The sequence below is a fragment of the Saimiri boliviensis genome, chromosome 7, assembly GCF_048565385.1.
Source record: "Saimiri boliviensis isolate mSaiBol1 chromosome 7, mSaiBol1.pri, whole genome shotgun sequence".
Taxonomy (NCBI): domain Eukaryota; kingdom Metazoa; phylum Chordata; class Mammalia; order Primates; family Cebidae; genus Saimiri; species Saimiri boliviensis.
Window position 1 is genome coordinate 91,176,331 of NC_133455.1, and position 22,869 is coordinate 91,199,199.

The 22,869-nt window shown below is 39.4% G+C and overlaps 1 protein-coding gene across 2 annotated transcripts in view; it reads right to left on the reverse strand.

Moving 5' to 3' along the window:
* The window catches only part of TMTC1 (transmembrane O-mannosyltransferase targeting cadherins 1), a 273,230-nt gene that overhangs the window by 92,981 nt on the left and 157,380 nt on the right, over nt 1–22,869 (reverse strand). For both annotated transcript variants that reach the window (XM_039472167.2, XM_010337431.3), the window contains one exon: nt 7,102–7,223. In XM_039472167.2, coding sequence (XP_039328101.1) covers nt 7,102–7,223 — 122 coding nt within the window. The remainder of the gene's footprint in view (nt 1–7,101; nt 7,224–22,869) is intronic.

Consider the following 22,869-nt stretch of genomic DNA (forward strand, 5'->3'; position numbering starts at 1 on the left):
GAAAAGAGAGGCCTATACTTACGTTTCTTGATTTCCTTTGACTTTGATTCACCCAATCTCCTCATTTGTACAGGGTAGATTGAAATCATGACTTACAATTAATGACTTGTCATAGCTTACAACATTTCTCACATATATTATTGTATTTCATCTCATCTGAATCTAAATTCTACATTACAGAAAATTTTACTTTCGAATCCTGATTTCCAAGACATTTGCTATTCACCTTTAAGGGCTTAACAGACACAAACATTCATCTTTTGTAACTAACAGAGTTTGGTAATATTAAGGGCAGAATTCCAGTCCAATAATTACCTGTTCAAACTTCTCTGCACTTTGTACCCTTGGCCCAACACAACTGATTGAGCACAACACATTGGCCAGTGGGTCTTCAGCCCATAGGCACCTTGACCTACTCTCTGCTCACTTCATTCTAATCATTGTTCTCTTCTAATATTATATTTCTCTGTAATCTACAATGTCTGCTTTTATTAAACATTTAGTAGAGTCCCTCAGCAAAGTCCTCCTGCTTCCCTCCTGGTCACGACCTTCCCATAGCACTGCTTCACAGTCCTTGATCACTGATCACCAGTCTGGTGCAGCCCCGGGTCCCTCCCTTCCTGGGCACTGCCCTCAAACAGCCCTCTCTGGACAAGACTTAACTCCTAGCTCTCACACCATCTTCTGTCTTCAGGTCCCCAATGGCTGGATGGAGCAGTCGATGCTGCCACAGCAAGAGAAAGGGCATACACAAATTCAAGTTAAAATCTTTCTAGTCTTATCCTATGGTATTCTGAAGTAGAACTTTAATCAACTTTTGAACCCCTATGTAGGTTAGTAAACCAGCAGAGAGTCTTCTTTTTGACACTAAAATCTTGTCCCACTGAAGACTGGAGGCATGGGAAAGAATAGGATAAATTTAACAGACTCAGCCTTTTTTTACATTGTGGTGAGTAATAACATGGAAGATACCATATTTAAGAGCATTAGACTACTTCACTGAGATTTTAAAAAAGGACTTTTTTAGTTTCCTTTTCATTTCTGGTTTTTGTTTTGTTTTGTTTTGTTTTTTTGAGATGAAGTCTCATTCTGTTGCCCAGGCTGGAGTGCAATGGCACTATCTCAGCTCACTGCAACCTTCACCTCCCAGGTTCAAGCAATTCTCCTGCCTCAACCTCCTAAGTAGCTGGTATTACAGGCATGTGCCACCACGCCCAGGTAATTTTTGTATTTTTAGTAGAGACAGGGTTTTTCATGTTGGCCAAGCTGGTATCGAACTCCTGACCTTAAGTGATCCACCTGCCTCGGCCTCCCGAAGTGCTGGGGTTACATGTGTGAGCCGCCACACCTGGCTGACTTCTTTACTTTTCATTACCCAAACTTTGCATTTTGCTAAGGATTCTTTCCAATGGTATCCTTAAGTTTTATTTCATTCTTTGTCTTCAGATCACATGGTGCTCCCACGTCACTGTTCCCTAGTGTAAAAATGCACAGCCTTTCCCCCTCTCCTTTCATCTCTTGCTATGAAAAGAGAATCATGTTGTTTTTCGATGACCATAATAAAAACGCATAAAGAATGGATTCATGGCTGAAACTAAAGAATAATTGAGTGGACCTGAGTTATTTAGCCAACCCATATGTCTACTTAAACATAAGCACATACATCCTCAGAAAGCTGGTGCATTGAGCTTTTACCTGAAAGCTGCACATCAACCTTTCTCCTAGGAGTTTAGTTGATTGGCTCATTGACTAGCCTATGTTGCTTTTTCTACCCCTCTACTGCATTGTACTATGAGAATTTCAATCCGTGAACACAGGATATCTTTCCAGTTTTTTTCTTTCATTGAATATTATTTTTCAAAAAAATTTTCTCACAGAGTTTTTTCATCAAATTTTATTTCTTCAATTGCTTTCATTGATGTTTTATAGCTTTCAGTGTAGAGCTCTTTTACTTCCTTGGTTAAATTTATTACTATTTTTTTTTTTGTAGCTATTGCAAATGGGACTGTTTTCTTTTTTAGACAGTTTGTTGTTAGTATAGAGTAGCTACTGATTTTTGTATGTTAATTTTGTATCCTGCAACTTTAATGACTTCATTTATTAGTACTGTTTTTCAGTGCAGTTTTCAGGGTTTCCTATGTATATAAGTTTAATAATTGTACGCTTGTTGTCTGCAAACAAGTATAATTGAACTTCTTCCTTTCCAATGTGAAAGCCTTTTCTTTCTTTCTCAGTCATTCTTGATCAGCTGTATCCCAAAATACTGTTTCTGCCTTCACTTATTCCCATTCATTCTTTTCCTCTCTCTGCTCATTCAAGTTTTCCTAAAGTAGCACAGGAATTTGTTCTTTGGCACTGAAATGAATAAATCATCCTTAATCCGGCATGTGAATGAATATTCAGTCACTTTCTGTAACTTTATTTGACAGCCATCATCAACTACTTTGCTTCATCAATTCTAAGAAATTTTAGTTCATCGTAGCAATTTAATGTAGTTTTTATAAAACACAAAAAAGATAGCCATGAAATTATATACTTCTGTTGAGAAAAAAATAAAAGATCAAAATTTCTATAAAAGAATGATTTCAGCCCCAAACTCTCTTGCCTGTTCAAAAAGGAGATCCGCAAAACTGGCTTTGTCACCAGAAGAAAGATTATTCCAGTTTCTTTTAGTGGTAAACTCTGGCCCTAAAGCAATGCAGTGCTAAGCAGATAGCCTGTTTCTGTCTCTTTTATCCACACATTTCAAAGTGCAAATGAGAAGAAGGTGATATTTCATACCTTTTCTGGGTTAGGATGGAGGAACATAAGCCATAAAATTTAAGTGGCTTGTTCATTGTTAGGCATAAAGGCAGAGGATAAGAGAACACTGTTGATCTGATTCATCCTGTGCTTTTCTTGTGAAACGGCCAAATAAGCCCCCTGGGACTGAAGAGACTCACCCAGGCTTCAGTGAGGCTGGACGTGACTTCTGTGAAATTCATGTGTGAACATCTAAAGCTATGATTTGGCTTCATAATAGCTTGAAACAAACATTTGATGAGTAGGAAATTCACATTCTTCAGAAAGATTACCAATTGAGATTTGACTTCATTTTCTTATTGTTCACTAAAGCTTCTGAGACAACACAGAGCTTTTGCATCAAAGTGATGATCTGTATTTTCAGGATGTCATTGAGTACACCATATATATATTTCACATATATTTCATATATATTTCATACACACACACACACACACACACACACACACACACACACACACACATATATTCCCTCAAAAAGCCTGGATACTAATGCTGTGGGAAATGGCTGTTTCTTGTCAAGGTTAGGATGGAAGGAGATTCATGAAGATATAATTCCTGGGTTAAAAAAAAAAGATTTGGAACACATTCTTACCATTCTCAAAGCTTTTATGTAGGTTTATTAAATGGAACAGGCATTATCCAGTGCTGTGACACATTCGCGGGATGCATGCAGCATCTGCCAACTCCTCTGTGGCTCTGGGGAAGACTTTAGAAGCTCTTAGCTCAACTGTTTGCCATTCTCCATTGAGACAGGGGCAGCTCATCACTCGTAGGTAAAAATCTTTTTCTAGTCCCCCATTTTCAAAGAAAACTTTTTATTTATAAAATGGCTTTGATGAAGTCATAAGAGACTCTCTAAAGCCACAACACAGAAGTTTCCTTACCCAGACTTTAATTTCCAACTCAGCCTGGACCACCTCAATTGCACAATTTTAGATACCAGTAGAATCCAGGGCCATAAGGAACACAGCTCCCTTTCAGTTTTAGTTACAATGATAACTGTAATGAAAGATGGATTCATTAGAGGTACAGCGTCCCATTCAAATATTCCTAAGCTTCCTCCTGTGTCAGTCTCCCCAAATCTAAGTTAAACTCTCAAATGAGGTCAGGACTGTGAACCTGGCTGAGTGATCTAACCCTTTCATCTCAGCTCCTGGACCACCTCTGGGGTAGGAAATTACCTCCACCCTCTGCTTAGGTGACTCTGGCATCTGCTGAGATGGCATCTCTGGAGGGGGAAAGTAGCTTGGCTGGGCACAGTGATGATATGTGGTAGTGCAGTATTCACTAGTCAGTAAAGAGAAGCACTCAGGAAAAGATGACTTAGCGACGATACTGTAAGGTATAGATGTAGAAACTGGGGGGGAAAAGGACAGTCATCTTTTTCATGAAGACTAGTTTACTGAAGTTTATGTTGGATGCCTCCTTCTGAATTTGGCAAACAAAGCGAAACCGAGATTGGTTCCATGAGGCAGGCACTTGCTGTTGGTAATACTGATGCTTTCTTTGTAGTCAGCACTTTTATTTTAACCCAAATCAGCTTATTCCTAGAGGAAAAAGGGTACTTTCTTCCTGGGAAAAAATAAAATTGGGTCATAGAAAGGTCTATTGAAGATATGGCAGCCTGGGAAGAGCTGGAGCTGGCATGATCCAGGGGTTGCAGTACGTATCTACCTGCACAAGAGGAATCCCTTACAATAAAATACCCCACAAAGGGCTGGTGACAATACTATGAGCTTCCGTAACATTTGCCTAAGGTCTCTTCCAGAAGAATCCAATTTTAACCTCTAGGTAAAAATTCCAGACCTTTACTCTGCCTTTATTTCCTCACAAATTATTCTCCTGTATCTAAACTAGATGATACTTTGCTGAGCTTGCAAATCGTTGTCACCCAGAACCCCAAGCTCCTACAGAACAAGATTTAGGACTCTTGGAAGTATCAAAGATTGATTATCACATTATTGTAGATAAAAGTTCTTTACTACATTTAGGTTTTCTTCTTATTTTGTAATTGAGAAGAATATTAAGATATTCCTATCAGGGAAGCAACATAGCCTGGCAGGTAAGAGATCTGTAGAAGACAGGGATCTGTGTTCCAGCTCTGCCCCTCACCAGCTATACCAGCTGGGGCAACTTAACTAACTTCTCAGAGCCCAAGTTTAATTTTGTAAAATGGCAATAATGTTATCAGCTACCTCAGGGAACTGATATCAAGAATAAAAATACTTAGTATTTATTGACCATATATAATACAAAACACTAAGTTATATAATATAATGATCTCATTTTTTAAAATTTATTTTTTCTGAGACAGTGTGTGGCTCAGTCACCTAGGCTGGAGTGCAGTGCCATGATCACGGCTCACTGCATCCTCAATCTCCTGGGGTAAAGAGATCCCCCACCTTAGTCTCCTGAATAGCTAGGACCACAGGTGCATGCCACCATGCCTGCCTAATTTTTTGTATTTTTTGTAGAGACAGGGTCTCACCATGTTGCCCAGGTTGGTCTCAAACTCCTGGGCTCAAGTAATTTACCTGCCTCAGCCTCCCAAAGTGCTGGGGCATGAGCCAACACTACTGGTCCTATAATTACTTCATTTAATGATCACAGTATGTCATTGAGTTGGGTGCTATTACTATCCCCATTTTATACAGCTGAGAGAGGAATCATGATCATATTTAAGTCCAAATTTGAATGCAGGCCCTCTGACTTCAGGGTAGGCTGTGACCCACTACTACAATGCGAATTAACTGACATCATGAATGTAACATACTTAGCATAGTGACTGAAATATAATAAAAAAATGCAACAAAAGTTTTGATGCAATTAATGATAAAATAGCATTAATGATTACAATACAATAGTATTTATAAAATATTAGGACCTATTAAATGCTTACTATGAGAGATTCAATTTTGTTAAACTGCAGCTAACTCATTGAGCGCAGACAATGAGATTCAGTAACTTTTGTAGCTTTAGATTTTAATAGAGCATTTATGCCAGAGGGGCTCTATGAATATCAAATGAAGAATGATTCCATTTGGAATCATCAATACTACAAAGAAAAGCTAAGACATATTCAACTGGTCTAAGCAAAAACATATCCAGAACACAGAGTGATGCTACTTTTTGGCCTTCTATACTACAGGTATATTCCTTATTATTGGCAAGTCTTCACAAGACTCCCATCTTTAACCATGAAGAATATAAAGAATTCTGTTGTATTTTTGTCCTTATTGAATAGGATTCATCAAGCACTCATCTCCTTCTCAAACTGTGCTGAAGACACAGTAAACAAATTAAGGGCTGCTTTCCCCTTAAGTCAAAACCACATGCTGCACATTCTTAAGAAAGCTGTTAGGTATTTGTTTTGAAGGAATCAGATTATGAAATTCATTTCTAAATAAACATGTTTTAAAACTTCTAGTATAATATCATTAAAAAATACTCATTTCCTCATAACATTTTGGTTTGTGATACTGCCTCTTAGGAAAGTTCATACTTACAGAAGAAGAATGAACTTTTCTAAAAGGCAGTATCATAATCCAAAATGTTAATTTTGGCAAGTTTACTAAAACCCCTGTTATAAAAATGAGAAAATCTGGGTGCAAAAAAAGCTTTGTGTCTTGTTCAAGGTCACCCAACCAATAAATGGCAGAACCAAGGTTTGGTCTCCTAATTCAGTGACATTTTCAAGTATCTGAAAAGAAAAGGGGCCTTGGAACAAACACATTTGAGTAAGATGAGAACGGACAAGCCTCAGCACAGGGCAAACATTCAGAGCTAAGTGGCATCATGTAATCACACACATTTGAATGTCCTTTCTAATTTTTAAATCATTTTTTCTTTTCTCAAAGATAAATTTTCATGAGATTGCTTCCATTTTTTAATTGAAGAAAAAAGAGTGAAAGAAGCTAATTATAATCATGCTACTGAACATAATACTTTTACGCAAGTCAAAAACTATTCCTAGAAAAGTATTCTAATTATGTTTAATAAAACACACGCAGACATAGATGTAGTAATAAATAATTACCACTAAAAGCCTGAATATACTTGTCGATATTTCACATTTAAAGTATAAAGTTTGCAACTGAGGTTAAACCACTGTAAACAAGAGTACATGTGTGCACACCTGCTTTCATCCAAACTTCTGTGTAGCTGTTTTTAAAGCTGAGGTAATAACCTCCCTTGTCCCATGAGGATCTAATGGTCTACACAGAAAAGACTGTCTCTCTGGAACTATGCTGGTAACAGAGGGCAGGTCTCGTAGGAGAAAACACATGCAATAGTTACCTAGGCATGTAAAGGACTCTCTCCGCCACCACAAAACCCACTCTGAAGAAGAGGTTGCTGGCTGGAATGAACGGGAACACCAGGAACAACAAGCCGACTAAAACCTCCTTATGCTCCAGTCTCTGAAACACACAACAGTGAAGGATAAATTAAATTCTGTTTAATTCCACTTCAGGCAGCATTTAACCATCTCCTTCATTTTCAGGTTCTCAATGAAAAAACTAATAAATTAGACCAATATAAACCTTTTGACTGGTGTGCTGGATTTAACAGAGAAAGCTGACAGGCTAAAATGGCTGGTATGTTAAAACACATACATGCTCCCCTGACACACATTTGCCACCCAGATACATGGATACTGGCACAATACGATCAGTGACAGCTGCCCCTTGTTCAGCGCTGGCTTTACAGCAACCCTGCTTCTTGGTTCTGGCTCCGTTCAGAATCCCTGTCTTTCCAGACACCCCATTTCCAAAGAGCAAAGCAACTGGCTAAAATCAAACACAGTAAAGCACTGCAGATAATTTAATTATATCTTTCCAAATTATAATGTATTTTCTTTAAAAAATTCACCAGGAGAAGCAAAGTTGAACATCAAGAAAATCAAATACTAATAAAATTTGGGACACCAATGGAAAAGGGATCGTTTGAATTGAAGCACACCTTCACACCTCTCAAATTATGCTGGCAAGCAAGTATTTACATCATTGATTTTTTTGAATAAAAAATTGTTATAATAATTCACGAAACTGATGAAGAACCTTCTTTGTTATTATATATATCTGCAGAGATTTTCTCTGTCACTTATAATTAACAGAAAAATCCTGTTTATTGCTGATAATCTGTTGCAAAGACATTGTAAAAACTCATTTGTATTTCCATGTGTATTTATGGTCTGGACATATTTGAAGAGAATTACATGTAAAACAGAAAATATGTACTTTTTAAGTTTAAGAAGAAAACCAAGTAGACTGTCCATATTTCAACTTTCAATGTTTCCTATACACATTTTAAAGTCTATTACTTTTAATAATTGGAAAAGAATAAGTAAAAGAATGTCATAAATATAAATAAAACTTCCTAATAAAACTACAAATACTTTACACAAAGTATAAAGATTTTAAACATCTTGGGATACTTGTCACCTTGATTTTATTAAAATCTTTGTTTTACTGACTAAAATATATAGAGTAATACATTTTCTGAGAGTGATTCCGTATGATTTGGACAGTTGCTCTTATATAATTAATGGGTTTATAAGTAATGATCTCATTTTGACCTAAAGGAACCATATCCTTTAGAATTAAAAGAAAGAAAAAAAAGATTATATAACAAGCCTTCAATTCATGATCTACCAAAACTGACCAAAAAGGGTAAAAAAAGAAAAAAAAAGAAAGAACAAATACATTTTATTTAAAAGCTGCAAGTTATCTTTCTAATTCATACCATAGTTTGAGTTTAGAAAGTATACTTCAATTTGAGAATTTAAACTCTATAATTTATTTGTTTAGAGTTAATTTTTTATTTTCAATTCAGGGGTACACGTGCAGGTTTACTGCAAGGGTATGTTGTGTGGTGCTGAGGCTTGGGCTTCTGTTGCTTCTGTCACTCAGAGAGTGAGTACCATTCCCAATGGGAGGGTTTTCCAGCCCTCGCCTCCCTTCCCCCTTTCTCCTCTTGGAGAAACAACATCTATTGTTCCGATCTCAATGTCTGTGTGTTTGGCTTCCACTTATAAGTGAGAACATGTGGTATTTGGTTTTCTGTTTCTGTGCTAATTCACTCAGTGCAATGGCCTTTAATGGCTTCCATGTTGCAGCAAAAGACATGATTTTGTTCTTTTTTACGGCTGCATAGTATTTCATAGTGCATATGTACTATATTTTCTTCATCCAGTCCACTGTTGATGAACATCTAGGTTGATTCCATGTCTTTGCTACTGTGAAAAGTGCTGTGATAAACACGTAAGTGCAGGTATCTTTTTGGTAGAATGATTTATTTTCCTTTGGGCATACACTCAGTAGTGGGATTGTTGCGTTAGATGGTAGTTCTATTATTTTTAATTCATTGAAAAATCTCCAAACTTATTTCTGCAGTGGCTTAACTTACATTTCCACCAACACTGTATGAGCATTACCTTAAAGTACACAATTTAAAAAAATCTTCACAAGAATTCTGTATATCAAGAGCAAGTATTTCTTCTTAAAATTGAAAATAAATCCCAAAGAACGAAGTGTCTTGTCGAATGTTCCTCATTTATTCTGAGCTTATTATTGAGTAGTATGTTGATATTCCCTTTTTATATGTACACTTTTATTTTACAGATAGTTGATTACTTCTTTTGATGCTTCAAAGGTTAAAATACTTTTTATAAAATTATTCACATCTTCCCAAAGAAGTTTCTAAAGAGAATGTAATACACCCTAGTAATTCATCCTAAGCACCAAGAATTAAGAGTGCAGGTATAAGCAGAACAATGATCAAGCTGTTATCCATGTCCCTCGATACCATTTTACCCAATGAGCCACCCCACTCCCCCTCGTCAAGGTTATGGGGAAACAGCCCTTATTGGGGACCTCAAAGAGGCTTCTCTTCACATCCCTAGCATCACACCTTCTTACCTTTCCAAAGTTGCTGGAATTCACTTGGGGTGGTGGCTTAGCAAAATATTAGGGAAAGTTATAGATTAGTCTCAAACCTTTTGGAAGGTGGAAAGGTTTTATTGGGGCAGGCTGAAGGCAGCTGGTCCATGACATTAGCATAGGAAAGACAGAGAGAGTATAAGAGGCTTCCCCAGTTAAGTCTGTTTACCCCACATGCCTTTGTCTCTACTCTGTTTACTTGTGCAAACTTTGTGCTAGATGGCCCTCTGCCCCTGAGGAATTACCCCTTAACAGTGTTTACTTCGGGCCCAGAACCTAAAGCTTTTATCATTCTTAAAACCACTCCTTTAACCACGTTAATTATCCACAAGTGTGTTGACTTACAACCTCTGCTGTGAAATCTTTGCTGAACAAATGTGTGAATGTCCAGGGGGTGTTGGTCGATTGGCTACATTTTGCCCTCTGGAAGCAGCTGACAACCATCCCTGGCCCACTTGAATCACTGTAATGGTGTGAGAGTGTATTTAATCACCTGCCATTTAGTCAGGGTCTGCAGGAGAGCCCTCCACAAGTGGTGGTCAACATCTCACAAAGCATCTTCCTCACTACGGTGGGTGTTCATGTTCATGACTCAACAAAGCCCTGCAGGCCAGGCAGCCACCACGTTGGGAGGCACCTTCATCTCAGTGGTGGGTGTCAGCTGGGAGCACAGCCAGCCTCCCTTTCCTCCCCTCGCTCTTTGAGGCCCTTAGTGAGCAGGATGCCCATGGCATGGACTGCTGCTGGGGATGTGGGAAGTCAAGGAACAATCAGCCTCCCCCAGAAAACTGACATGCACATTGAAAAGTCACAGGGCTGCATGTTCATCTGTCCCTCTACCAGGTTCTTCAGACACCAGCACAGTCTTTATTTCCTTCGTGACATCACTCTAGTTGTAATTACGTGTGTATCTGGGTGTTTACTGCCTTTATTGTGTGTCTGCCCCCTAGAATGTGAGCTCCATGAGCACAGAGAGCTCCTCATTTGTGTTCACTGGCGCATAACTTGTGCTTAGCTCAGTACCCAGTGTGAGTATTTGCTGAATAAATGTACCAGGCCAGAGAAACAAACTGGGTAGAAGAAGGGTAGCAGGCAGAGAGGGCTTTTTGGTGGAGGTGACATCTGGGCTTGAAAAGTCAATAAATGTTTACAAGGAAGACAAATTTGTGAGTGAGGGGTGGTCACAGCTAGGCACATTCTTAGGAGGAGATATAGAATGTACAAAGCAGGCAGTAAGACTGGACATGTCAGCAGGTGGCAGATAATAAGCATTTTGCACACTTTCCTGTGGAACTGACCTTCACCTAAAGGCAATGAAAGGTGACTAAAGGGTTCCTTATGCATAGAAAGAAAAGTAAGTGTGGCCAGGCACAGCAGCTCACACCTGTAATCCCAGCACTTTGGGAGGCCAAGTTGGATGGATCACCTGAGGTCAGGAGTTCAAGAACAGCCTGACCAACACGGAGAAACCCCGTCTCTACTAAAAATACAAAATTAGCCAGGTGTGGTGGTACATGCCTGTAATCCTAGCTACTCAAGAGGCTGAGGCAGGAGAATCGCTTGAACCCAGGAGGCAGAGGTTGTGTTGAGCCGAGATCACATCATTGCACTCCATCCTGGGTAACAAGAGCAAAACTCCATCTCAAAAAAAGAAAAATGAGTGACTGTTCAGGGTCCACGTTCAAATTCAGGTCATGACCCTGCCACCAATATACCATTGGTAACTTTGGATAGGCAATATTATCCCTTCCATCCTCAAGGTGCCTCAACTACACAATGAGGCAAGTATGCCTGAGGGTTGAATGTGGTTCGGTCATCACAAAGATTTCTTGAGAACCTAAAGTCCATTTTTTGAGAGTTGTCAGCTGTGAGCATACACACAGGGCATCACCCTATACTGCTAATCTTGTGGGGTGTTTTCTTTTGTTTTTAAAGCAGGAAACTGAAGACAGTAGTGCAGTGCCCAAACTCAATAAAGTTTCATGATTTTTATTTCATTTGGAGAAAATTAATGCTTATGAAAAAATTGTCTGTTTTCAAATTAAATGGATGCCAATATTCTTTGTCTTTCCTCATCCCCATTCAGTCAAGAGAAGTTAAAAATATTCAAGAACAACACCCTTATTTGAATAACAAGTCAATCTGCCAAGTAGAAAGTTGTATGAGGAAGGAGAGCCTTAATCCTCTTAAGTTCCTAAGAGCCCTTCCCCCTAGACTTCTACATTGCATTTCAACAGGAGAGGTAAAGGCTGGTAGACTGGGCGCCACCCTTAATCTCACTCCTGTAGATCACAGGCATGGTATGGAGGAATCTTTCTGGAAGGCATTGTTTTTACTTAAACAGGATCAAAGCCCCACCTAAGTCACATACCCATACCTACTTCTTGGATCAAGACTCTTTCACATGTAATTTCTAGAGTTGTAAGCCCAGGACCCTTTCACATGTAATTTCTAGACACCTCCTGTGTCTACTGACAGGTGCCTGCCTCTGACCCACTGACCTCAAGCTTTAAAAGGGCAAGGATTTTCTTGGTTGGGGAGCTCGGCTGTTAGGCATCTATGCCGCCGCAGCTCCGGGCCAAATAAATCACCACTTCCTTCCCGGTTCAGTGTTTAAGAGGTTTGTTTCATGGCCTTTCCTGCTTCAGTAAAATTGGAGAAAAAAATGCATCATGGACATGGTTAAATTTCCTAGGATGAGACAGACTGGGAGGGAACCCAATTCTGTATCCTGTGGATCGCTGATGTGACAAAATTGGCTAAATTATTTATAGCTTCTTTTAGCCTAATAGATTTACGTGACACCATAACAAAATATGAAAAGAAAAAAGAGAACATTCATAGTCTTTTCCAAAGTACACAGGGGCATTCATTTTTAGGACAAAGAACAAATGAAAATTCACTTATTCCCAAAGATACCAGGGAGGGAAGAGATGTGAGAATTAAGACAGCTAATAATATAGCTGTTACAATACATGGCAATTGATTAACTGTGACTTCAAACAAAATAATTTACTTCTCTGAGCTTTAATTTGATGATCAACTAGACAAAAGAAAAGGAGTTGATACCTATTATGTCTGTAGAAATAATGTGTGATAGATTCACTGTTACAGGTGTTAGATTTGATTTTTCTCGTCTGGCTTGGTAAGAAGAGAGAAAAGCATCCCCCTGAGCTACAAAAAGGTGAAAATCCTGTCTTAACACCAGGCTGGGGGTGCTGAATCACTCAGTCACCATTGGCACAGACACACATCAAGCCAAGCAGCTATGGGAAGAGCAGAGCTTTTCTCAAAGCCATAAATTGCCTCAGAGGAAATCCAGCTGCAGAACCCATCTAGCCTAGTAGCTTCTGGTTCATCCCCTCTTCTTCATACTTCCAATCCATCTTTCAAAGTGCAGTTCACAGACAAAGATACAGGTGCACACACACACACACACACACATTTTGATACACATGTGTGCACCCTAGCCAGCAGTGTGTGGGTATTAATAAAAACAGGACTCCTTCCTGCCCAATTCAACACAGATGATACACACTGCAGGCCACTGCCTTCCGGAGAGGTGGAAAATGGCTCATTATAGTAATTATTGTTATCATTACTATTTTTTTTTCTCATCTCTAAACAAGTTTCAGAGAAACAGTACATTGCATTTAGGGCACAAGTATGTTCACATGGTTCTATGTATCGCACGGCTATATTTCAATCCTAAGGATTTATTTCGCAGCCCTAGGATCTAGCTGTCTGCCTCCAATTTATCAATCCACAGGGAAGCTGATGACAGTAAGGCCCCCCTCTTCAGCCCTGGGGTTAAGGCATTTGGCAGGCTGACAGCTAGTGTGGCTGAATACTTATTAGGCTCTCCTTTTTATATCTGTGTTTTGGGTCTGCTTCTTCCCTGAGACTATGGATTGCTTGGTGGTAGTTACCAATGCATCTTTAAATTTATCTAGATTCCTGGAATAACATTCCTACTGCTGTCTACAGGAAATGTAACCGTCAGCCTCCACTTGAGCAAATCCAGGTCTCAGGTTTATTTAAAATATTGTGAACTTCGAATCCGCAAAAACCCTTATGTTTCCTGTGGCTATCAAGGTTGAAGATAATACAGACCTCATCTGATGGATGGAGAACTGACTTCATCCTCAACACTCTAACTCAGAATCCAAGAACACTTTCAAGACCAGTATGGGCCATGCAAAGCTAGAGGAACAGAAAGCACTTGACTGTTATGGGCAACTGGTTTCTGCCCGAACTTTGCACAAATGTGCCTTTGACTCACTCCCTCTGGGAAGCTGCACTGAGCCCTAAGCTGCCCTGTTGCCTACCTAGCCTTCACTGCTGTGTCTGCTTTCATTTAAATTTTAACAGCCTCTCCCACCTCCAAATCTGGCAGAGGCCAGGCTCACCTATCTACAGGCACAGCTCCCATTGGATTTCTCTCCATGGCGACGGCTCTCAGCAGGTGCTGGTGGCTGATCCCCACCTCTGCCCCTTCAAGCCATCTGGTAGGTGTCGCCATTGCATGTGGCTTCACGAATGCTACCCACATGGTAGTAAATGGTCCCTTCATAAACTCTCTTCAATCACTTCATTGGCCGTACCACATGTTTCCTGCCAGGACATTAGAGGGTTGACCAGCAGAGTGAGAATATGGGGTCAGGGCAGAAATGTGGACTCCAAAGAAAGATCAGAGCTTGGGCTGGTGTGAGCTGCTAGAAGCTGGCTCCAGTATACCCTCTGGCTTGGTCCTGTACATCACTGTCTTTCCATTACATTTCAGCCTTTGAGCGAAGCACCCTGTTTAAGGCCACTCAGGCTATAAAAAATCTAAAATGTTATACAGAAACAGTAAAGACCAACATCAGTCTGAGAGAGCTTTGTTATCTGGCAAATGGGGTTGAAACCAATCTTTCAGTAGCTGGAAAAGAGGAAATTTTGAGTGTTTACTGCCATGTCAATAATTAAATGCAACAAACCACTTCTTATGACTCAAATGAGACCTAGAATCTGAGCTCCATGAGAGTAATGTGGGGACAAAGGGAATCCTGTGGCAGTCTTAGGGGTAAAAAGAATAAGAAGAGTTAAAGCGTATTCTCAGAGCCTGTTAACACCTGTCACATACCTTCATGAATGGGAGCCTGATTCAGGCCCCAGTGGCCAAAAGGCCATACTGCAAGATGTTTTGGGACAGTCCTCCTGTGACATGAGCACAACCCACATCTCAAATGTAGACATGGAAAGGTGCCATTTGTGTTTTTTCCTTCTTGTCTGAAATCAATGGGATACACTGAGTTGGAAGAGAAAACGGCTCAGGTTCAGGATCTCAACAGCAGACCTGCCAATCCACACTCCAGTTGGCTCAGGCTGGTGATATCATTTCCTCCCTTTCATGAGCTCTAAAATTTACTCATAAATGCACAGGGAGTAAATTTTTAAAAGGGGAAATGAATGAAGAAATTATACCCCCTCAGAGACAAAAGTAGACTTGTATACTTGATGTCTTCCCCAAGCCAATTTAAACACTGCCTTTTCCCATGCCAAAGTTTCTTTGCCAAGAGGCTCTGCCAGATGCACTAATGAACAGAACACCAAAGGCTGATTAAAATCATAAACTGACATTTTAGATTTCTGGTATTTGGTTCTGAACTGCATTTGTTTTTTGCACAGTCTTTTGTTTGATTTGTTTTTAATCAACAGTGTGATCCTTCTTGCAAACACCAGTTCCTGAGATTAAAATGTCTTATCTCACAACAGCAATTACCTTTCAGAGTTAAATGAGGAAGGATCATGAAACTCTCGGATTGCTTTACTCTGATTGAGAATAAACTAATTCATAATTTTCTTGGAAATGTAAGTTATATTCTGCTTAAGGGTGTATTTAAATGTTTAAAAAATAAAAGCAAAAAAAAATTTAGAAGGTACTTTATTGAAAAATATCAATCCAATGCAAAAATTTCTACTTGCTTTAAATTCAGCAAGCACTAGTGAGGAGATAAGGGAATTAAGAAAATTAGAAAAATGTTGGTGAAGAAATATTTTCCTAATTAGAATGCAACTATTCCAGGAATTTATGATGACATAGAAAAAATCAGAAATGAACTTTTTTCATTTCTGTGGTTCTGAACAAAAATTGAAAAGGCATTAGAAAGCTATGCATTGAATTAAAAAAGCATGACAAAGACTAAGGAGATGGAAGAGAGCTGTAAGACAAGACATCTTCTAAAGGCTTGTTTAACTTATAAATGATAATACACATGTCTCACATAGATGGGGTATGGGGTGGACAATAAAAGCTACCCAGTAGATTGCAAGTGGTAGAGAATGGAGGAAAAACAAGTATCCTGAAAGTGTATACCATATGCCAGACACTTGACTTAAATGGGGCCACTGAAATCTGATCATATTACAAGGTAGATATAATTATCCCCATTGTAGGTGGGGAAATTGAGAGCCAGAGGGCATGAGACACTTCTCTAAACTGATCCGATCAGTAAGAAGCAAAGGTTTCAAACTGAGGTCTGAGTCACTCCAAAGCCTGTCCTCTTCCCACAGTCCAGGTGGCTTTGGTATCCAAAGTTAATGCCAAGTGTGGGGAGAAATTTCAGCCCTTCAACACCTACCTTCTGATTTCATAGCAGAAACACACTGATGAGAGATAACATCCCTGTAACTGAAGGTGGTCAAGTGAGACACTGCTGAGGACCTTTAACAGAGGGTGCCATTGATTTGCTTTGCCAAATAAATGCAAGCACAAGATGTTATTCTATACTCTACAGGGATGCAACAGGATCTGTGGCGCAGAAGATGTATTTCTTGTCAAGTACTCAGTTAGAAATGCATGTATGAATTGTTTGAGATGGTTCATCCACTCATCTTTTTTTTTAACATTTTTTTTTTTTTTTTTTTTGAGACAGGGTCTTGCTCTGTCACCCAGGCTGTAGTGCAGTGGTGCAATCCTAGCTCACTGCAATCTCTACCTCCTGTGTTCAAGCGATTCTCCCACCTCAGCCTCCTGAGTTGAGATTACAGGCATGTGCCATCATACCTGGCTAATTTTTGAATTTTTTAAGTAGAGACAGGGTTTCACCACGTTGGCCAGGCTGGTCTTGAACTCCTGACTTCAAGTGATCTGCCTACCTTGGCCTCCCACAGTGCTGGGATTACAGGCGTGAGCCACTGCCCCTGGCCTCATTCACTCATCTTGACATCCATCCTATAAAAGAATGGACATGTACAGGTCTTCTGATCACAATGAGATAAAACATAATTTATTTGACTGATCTTAGTTATTGACTTGTAAGTCGATACTACATCTGAGAGGGCTTGAGGGGAGGACAATAATCACTTTTGACATACGTACAAAATCAAATACTATAATGCAACTGCTCTTCTCAGTAAGGAGAGTGAAGGAGCATCCACATTCTAGTGACCACAGTGGTTCAATGAATAAGCTAGGTGGACAGGCAAGTGGGTCAAAGGCCTTCTAGATTTTAAATCTACACATACTCTTAACTTCTTATTATTCTAAGCTTCTCTCTATAATGTTCCACTGCTTATGATGAATTTTTCAGGAATGTAACACTGTGATCATCACTTAATCCTGTAACATATCTGTTATAGTATTTACTCAGGCAGATGGATTTGGAAAATCCAAAGAGTGATGCTGCCCTAAGAGAAATGTGTCCTTGTGCATTGAGATACAAGCTAATGGAGTGACTCAGAAGAAAGGGGATCTTGAGTGAGGTATACCTAGAACCCCCATCTGACACTCGTGATTTCAGTGGGAGGCTGCACCCTGAGGTGAGAACCAAGAGAGAACATCTGAACAAAAGCTCAGCCCTGTCTGGAATAGGGGGTGGAAAGAGACAGCCAGCTTGCATAGGTGTCGAGGCTTTGAAGCATCATGCTGAACACATCCAACTTTGATTGGCAAAATGGAGATGGCTGTGGCACAAGTAATGCCACAGAATCCGAGGTCAAGAACTCTAACTTAATAAGGGGACCCAGTGCAGAAGGGTGGTAGGACCGCGTAATCATTTTATTCCCTCTCTAAGGATTCAATTAAGAACCAAGATGGATTTAAACATGCAATAATGCCAGGAATACATCTAGCTTTGATGAAGTAGAGGAAAGATAGGAAAAGGATAAATCAGATACATTTTCATAAACCATTTTGTTCCAAGGGAATATACATGCCCAGGAGAAGTGGTCCTCTATCTATGACTCTAGCTCAAATGTTTCTGTTAAGATGTCCCTTGGGCAAAGTCTTCCAAAGCAGGATGATCACTTCTTTTCTGTTAAGAAAGTGACAAAATGTTTTACTTTTTCACAAAGCAAGTCACACTCACCAAAATGCATGATTCATCTATCTACTTGGAATTGTCATATAGAAGACAGTCCCTTTGTTCTATAGTCTAAAATTAATAAGGAGAAAATACGATAAAATGTACCACACAGTTTCACTCTCCTAGTGAAGATCTAAATGTCTTAAAGCAGCACTTCCTAAAGGTAATCATCCATTCTACTATATCCAACTACAGAGATATGTTTGGCTTATTTCAAGGATACTACACGTGAATGTAACAAGAAGTGCAGTAGGTCCTCTCTTAAAAGCTAGAAAAAAAGAGAAAAAAAAATGAGATTTGCTTGCATGACTGAACTTCTAGAGGAATTACTCTTCATGATAGATTTGATTCCTAATATTTTTTAATGTACTCATCCGAAATCCAAAATATCTTCTATAATCAAAATATGTTGCATCTCATTGGATAAGACCCACATCCTTACTTCTGAAACATGTGGTCATAAAAGCCTGATGGATCATTTGTTTTCCACAAAGATGGTTAAAATGCTTTTTTCACAAATAACTGACGTGATGGAATAATGCTTCTTCACCTTGAACTGTGTTTTCAAACAGCCTACCTGTCACAGCTTAAAAGGACAAATTTAATGGACTAATGAAATGTAGCAAAGGATGGAAACAAAGGTCTTATGTTTTAAAATAGTAACAAATGCTTGTGATTTTCTGAGTTCAGACATGCACACACCTATCTTCATCATTTCAGAGCATGGGAGATGCATGCATAAAAAGACTGATTTTCACCAAATCACAACAGCTCAAAGCTCTAAAGTGTACATAAAGAGAGGAAGGTTTGTATGATCTATACGAGGCTTGACACACAGATAAAAGTAAGAATTTAATCCAATAGTCACTAATTGGGAGTTAAATATGTCTTGGAAAAGTCTTACGAGGTAGTAGAAAATAAACTGTTTCAGAAAAAAGAAACAAACAGCAAACTTGTTTCTTCAACAAGCCTTGGCATTAACTTATTACCCAAGTGAAGACATTGTCATTCTGAGGACCAAAATCTATAACAGGCAGAAAACTAGAGCTCTTTGGCCAAAGTCACCCAAACCAAAGGAACAGTGGTGCATTGGAATGGAGAGAATTTTCAAGGCAATGCCAGCGAGGCTGACATTCATAAATGTTCTTTTCCATCAATCACTTTTTCATACCAGATGTTAGAATTCTGGGTTATAAGCTAACAGGGCCAATTTGGCCATTTAAAGTTGCCAGGTTCTTTTGTAAATATTGGTGGTCCCTGCAATTGAAACCAGCTGGGATACAAAAATGAGAGCAGATCTGAGAATAAATTATGTTAAAAGTACAACCATGGCTGGGCATGGTGGCTCATGCCTGTAACCATCCCCACATTTTGGGAGGCTGAAGCAGGTGGATCACCTAAGGTTGGGAGCTCGAGACCAGCCTGAGCAACATGAGAAAACCCCATCTCTACTAAAAATACAAAAACTTAGCTGGGCACGGGGGTGCACACCTACAATTCCAGCTACTTGGGAGGCTGAGGCAGGAGAACGGCTTAAACCCGGGAGGCAGAAGTTGCGGTGAGCTGAGATCATGCCATTGCACTCCAGCTTGGGCAACAAGTGAAACTCCATCTCAAAAAAAAAAAAAAAAAAAAAAAAAAAGTGCAACCATTTATTAGCAGTCACACATTGGCTTCTCAGAAAGCTCCAGGAAGTCCTTTCTCTGTCCTCCAGCTCTCTTATAAGAACCTCCCACAAAAGGTTCCCACTGAGGAGACTGTAACAACATCCTGAGGCAGCCACATCTCACTTTCTACTTAGATAAGGCCAAGAACACTCACTTGAGTGCCTTCTTTTAAATTATGTTAAGCAGGTGAAGTTACAATTTTTTAACTTATTCCAGTTAAAAGAAAAAATACATGTGGAGAGATATATATGGTGCTACTTTGGTCTTGCTTTGAAAACTACCACTTACTAATAACATACCAATGAATGAGCTCTCCTAGGTGAAACTTGCCTTGCCTTCCCAAACTATAACATTTTAGGAATGGCCTTGCAGTGTCCCTCATCCATCATGACTCTCAGCAATCACAGACACTATTGTATCAAATATCTACATATGGAGAGAGCCTCCATAGAATGAAAAACATAATTGGTTTCAAGGTCTTAAGTTACTGTTGCCTTGTTAGAAACTATAACTTTAAAAGGAATGGTTTCAAAGGAATCTTTTTTTCAGGTGGTATGGTTAAAAAGGCAATAACATGGAAATGTTTTTGTTGATGCTGTGGTGGTGGTTGTTTTTGGAGATACAAAGAAGGTAAGCAAGGAAATGTTTAAACATTGCCCAAAAATAAACTCTCAAGGTCCAGTAACCCAGGCACCTTTATATATCAAAGTCGATACTTCCCAAAGCACATTGCAAGAATGCTTATCCACAAGAAATCCCTAAAAAGGGGTTCCAAATTTAAATAAATTTGAGGAATGTCATTCATGATACACCACTTTTGGAAACTTACAAGGCTTCAAGCAACATAAAGGCTTTGTTAAGCCTCCCAGTAACGAAATACTTTAACTTTCTAAAACCTAATACTCGTGAAATGCAGGATGGCAGAATCCTTACCTAGAGTAACCTTACTTAATAGTCTGTATGTTGCTATGATATGTTTTAAGAAATGCTGGTACAAACAGCTCTAGAAGAATGAAGTTAAGAAAAGTTTTCACTATAGAAGTTTCTATAATCTACCCCCACCCCAAATTAACTTGCCATCTGACAAACACAATTTGACTGCATCTCAACTACAGCCATCACACTACAGTTGAAATACAGTTTCTGGGGATGGGTATGGGGGCCTGTAATCTCAGTACTTTGGGAAGTTGAGGCAGGTGGATCACCTGAGGTCAGGAATTCATGGTAAAACTTTGTCTCTACTAAAAATACAAAAAATTAGCTGGGCATGGTGGCAGGTGCCTGTAATCCCAGCTATTTGAGAGGCTAAGGCAGAAGAATTGCTTGAATCCAGGAGGTGGAGGTTGCAATGAGTCGAGATCATACCATTGCACTCCAGCCTGGGCAACAAGAGCTAAACTTCATCTCAAAAATAAAAAATTTTTTAAAAAAAGAAATAAATAAAAGAAAAATAAAGAAATACATTTTCTGCTAGTCAGTCCTTTGTAGAGATGAAGAACAGCTGATGACCGTTTTCTACACTAAAAATCACTGTACATTCAGACAACTTTGTTAAGCCACCCATCTACATAGTCTTGGCTCCAGGTGAGATAAATCCTGAGCACAGGAAGTTTTCTCGGCTTCGTTAAACCATATCGGTGTGTACAAGGACAGTGTTCTCATGGGTGGGGTGGAGACAGTGGAAGTGGAGGAAACCAAGCTCTTCAAGGCAGCCTGGATCATCTTATATCTTTATTTTCCATACTCTTAATATTATTTGAAACAATGGGTGGTCAATTAAATCTCCAATGTTTTATCTTACTGCTTACCACTATGTTTTTCATCTCCAAATGCACTGTCCTATACCTACATATTCTCTACAAATTTCTTCTGTTTGTCACAGAAAACTGTCAGTTTTTAAGATCATTTTCCATTTCCATCACACTGCTGAGTATTTGGTGGCTCACTCCAATTAGTCATGCAATTAGTCATGCCTCTGCCTACAAGAGACACAAAGTACAAGGAGCAGGCAGATGACGAAGGGAACCATCAGACACGTCCACCTCAGTTCACGGGCTTTGTCAGAGCACTCTTCAGAATTCTCCCATCCTTATCAATGGTTCACCTGGTAAAACCTGGTCATGGACTGTTCATTCGGTCAACAGATATATTTTGTTGCCATCTAAAAAGATAGTCTCTTTGGGCACTGTACTTATTTAGAGGCAAACACTTAAAGAATTTAGCAATCAATCACTCTCATCTCCTTTGTATTTTCCAGGTACTAGTCTAGGCTCTTTGGAAAACATCAGTAAGAAAAACAGAAGAGAGAGAGAGAGAGAGAGAGAGAGAGAGAGAGAGAGAGAGAGAGAGATCTCAGAGAGAGAGAGAAACAAGAGAAAGAGCCCATGAGAGAGGGAGTCAGTAGGTCTGGTAAGAGGTATCTGTAATATACAGATTAAGGTGGGCAAGAAGTAGATTGCCATTCTAAACACAGTGGTAGGCTGCACTGAAAAGGTGGCAAGCAAGCAAGACTTGGAAGAGGTAAAGGAGTCAGCCATAATACTCATTTCATAGTGGAAAATGAGTTCAGAAAGTAGCAAAGAGACAGTGGAGCAGGCACTGGATGGTACCAGAGCATGTAGAACCTGTCAGCCATTATAAAGGTTATGACTATTGCTGTCACAGAAATAAGGGACCACCAGAAGATCTGAAACACAAGAAACACAAGAAGGACGTGATCTGACTTACATTTTAAAGTTATCACCCTTGCCACTGTGTTGGAATAGACTGGACCTTGGCGCGAGGGTTGAAGCAGGGAGACCAGTTAGCAGGCTACGGCAATGATCCAGATGAGTGATGATGGTGGCTTGGTCAGGGTGAAAGCAGTGAAGGTGGTGAGAATCTGTCAGTGTCTAGATGCATTTTGAAAATATGGTTGATAGAATTTTCTTGATGGATGAGATACAAAATTTGAGAGAGAGAGAGAAAGAAGAAAAAGGAAATCCCCCAAATTTTGGCTCAGGCAACTGGCAGAATGCACTGAGATGCTATTGAGGGAACACACTGAATGGGAAAATTCAGGAGTTAAATTTAAGAATGTTGAATTTGAGACAGTACTGTGAAGACGCATGT